General features: G+C 39.9%; 1 protein-coding gene across 1 annotated transcript; it reads left to right on the top strand.

Moving 5' to 3' along the window:
• The first annotated feature begins 756 nt into the window (after positions 1-756).
• Positions 757-2,442, top strand: LOC131018280 (disease resistance RPP8-like protein 3). Its single transcript, XM_057947005.1, has one exon. The coding sequence runs from the start codon at positions 757-759 to the stop codon at positions 2,440-2,442; it is 1,686 nt and encodes a 561-aa protein (XP_057802988.1).
• The last annotated feature ends 217 nt before the right edge of the window (positions 2,443-2,659 follow it).

The raw sequence follows: 2,659 nt of genomic DNA, 5'->3' as shown, positions 1-2,659 counted from the left end.
ATTCTGGATATTGTGAGGGATAAGAAATTGGAAGATGGAAGAAGGCTAAATTTTTGGGTATGTGACCTTGTCGACGTGGCTAACGAAGCTGTCTACTATATCAAACAAGGCAAAACCTATGATACATACCATAGTTGGATGGGAGAGATCAAAAAGCAGATGCTTAAACTAGGAGAAGATGGGGCAGATATGAGATCATCAGAGAATGTTGAAGATGATAAATATGTGGTGGGGTTGGAGGAAGATGTGGAAATGCTGCTTCGCACAAGGATTGTTGGTGGGAAAGAATACCAGAGGATTGTTCTTATCAAAGGGATGTCTGGTATTGGAAAGACAACTCTTGCGAGACAGATATACAACCATCCAACCGTTGTTGAGCGATTCGAGCCCCGTGCTTGGGTATCTAGATCTACTCACTTCACTATTAAAGAGCTACTTATCAAACTTATACAACAGGTAGATCCTCAAAATCTCCATACGCCTTCATTATTGGAGAATATGAACAACCGAAGCCTCCGAGATATGCTTCGCCAACACCTGCAAGGAAAGCGATATTTTATAGTCCTCGACGACCTGCCCAAACAAATGCCCTTGAAGCATTTCTTTCAATCACTTCCACGAGGTTGTTTTTATGCTCATATATCTTTATGCTTATGATTTTAAAAGAAATATTATTGACTGATAGATCCTTTTTGTATTGTTCTTATGTAAGCATAAGAGAGAAGTAGAGTGCTGCTCACAAGTCACACAACGCATATGGAGATGCCTGTTTTTGATGTTCATGAGATGAAAACTTTGGATTCTAAGAAGAGCTGGCAATTGTTTTTGAAAACAATAAACCATGGCAACAAATTGATGGGCGAACACAAATTCCCAATGAAGTTTGAGCGTATGGGAAAACAAATGTTGAGAAAATGTGGCGGTCTGCCGTTAGCTATAAAAGAGGTGGGAAAGCAGTTAGTGGAAAAGAAACTCTCAAGACGGGGTGAATGGGAACAACTTCTTGAATCAGTTGATTTTGGTTCAACATTGAAGTTATTGGAACCATTTTACAATAAATTGGATCCCAAACTGGATTCATGTTTCTTGTCTATGGCCTTCTTCAAGGAAAATACAACTTTGAGGGCAGAAAAGTTGACACAGATTTGGGTTGTAGGAGGAGTAGTGGATTCAGAAGATGAATGTAAACCATATTTAGATGGTTTAGTCAATGAATCTTTTATTGCAGTCAAGGACAAGAGCACGGAGTATAGCATGAATACTCTGCTACATATGCTATCCATCCAAAAGGCTGAGGAGAAACTTAGTTTTGAGATCCAAAGGAACAATGGAAATAATCGACCTTCTGAGAGTCCTCGTCATCATCGTGTTATCATTTGTAGCAGAGACAAGTTCAACTACTCCACGGATAAAGATAAACTTCTTATTTCTCTCTTCTTCCATGGAGGTGGTTACTTTGACACTAATTCATCTTATTGGAAGAGCTTTGAACAGCTTAAGATACTTGACTTGGAAGATTTTGGGTTGAAGACTTTACCGGAAACTATCGGCACATTGATGGAATTAAGATACTTGGGATTGAGAAACAATTACTTACAAGAGCTCCCTGACTCGCTGGGGTGCTTGGAAAAGCTTGAGGTTCTTGACATAGCTCAAAACTTTATGGTGGAGGTGCCAGATATTATATGGGAAATTTGTAGCCTTCGCCACCTCTACTTGTCTAATGTGATTTGCCGGAAGCCTTCCAAGATAGCCGCGCTACAGAATTTGAAGACCTTAACCTACGTCTCGGTTGATAATTTGACATATGAGCTCTCGGACTTAAAAATGTTGAGGTTTCTTGAGAAATTGGGGATAGAAGAATTGGACGGAAACTCAGATGTAAGCAAGCTCTTTGTGGCATTGGCTGTGTTGGAGAGTCTTAAACACCTAATCTTAAGAGGGTATCGTTTCAGAAGCATGCCTTGTTTGGATGAGCTTGGTATTCTGCGCAGTGTTCGTACACTCAAATTGGATGGACTCCTTTCCAGGTTACCAAGTAATCTCCCTCGAAAAATTGAATCATTGACGTTGATTGATAGCTGTCTTGATGAAGATCCCATGCCTCTACTTGGGAAGTTACCCAAGCTAAAATACCTCAAGTTGCGGAACGCATACACTGGTCAAGAAATGGTGATCTTGCACGATGGCTTCGTCAGTCTCAAAGCCCTGTGCATTGAAGAGTTGTGGAATCTGAGAAATGTACAATGTCCTAAATATGCAATGTTTGGGCTCCAGAAATTAGAAATCCATGATTGTCCATATCTGGATACCCTCTCGAAAACGATTGGGCCGAAGAACCGTCTGAAGGAGTTAAAGATGGTGACAACCAAAAGCATTGCGACAAAGATCAAGAATCTAGACTTAATCTCCGAGATAGGCATCGTGAATATCAATCCATGAGCTCGCGGAGTTGTCTGCATTATTGTTACGTACGTTTTTCTTGTTGGCGTTAATTTGGATAGTTAATTCTAGCTACATTTTCTCCCATGGTGGTTGTGTGTTTGTAAATGACATTTAGTTGCGACAATTTTGGTTTTTTCATATATATCTCGTGTGTACTTTGTTTCTCCCTCGATTTTGGAATATATTGCTCAAGTTACTTCAGACAATATTATTC

The sequence above is a fragment of the Salvia miltiorrhiza genome, chromosome 3, assembly GCF_028751815.1.
Source record: "Salvia miltiorrhiza cultivar Shanhuang (shh) chromosome 3, IMPLAD_Smil_shh, whole genome shotgun sequence".
NCBI classification, from domain to species: domain Eukaryota; kingdom Viridiplantae; phylum Streptophyta; class Magnoliopsida; order Lamiales; family Lamiaceae; genus Salvia; species Salvia miltiorrhiza.
This window is presented reverse-complemented; position numbering and strand designations above follow the sequence as displayed.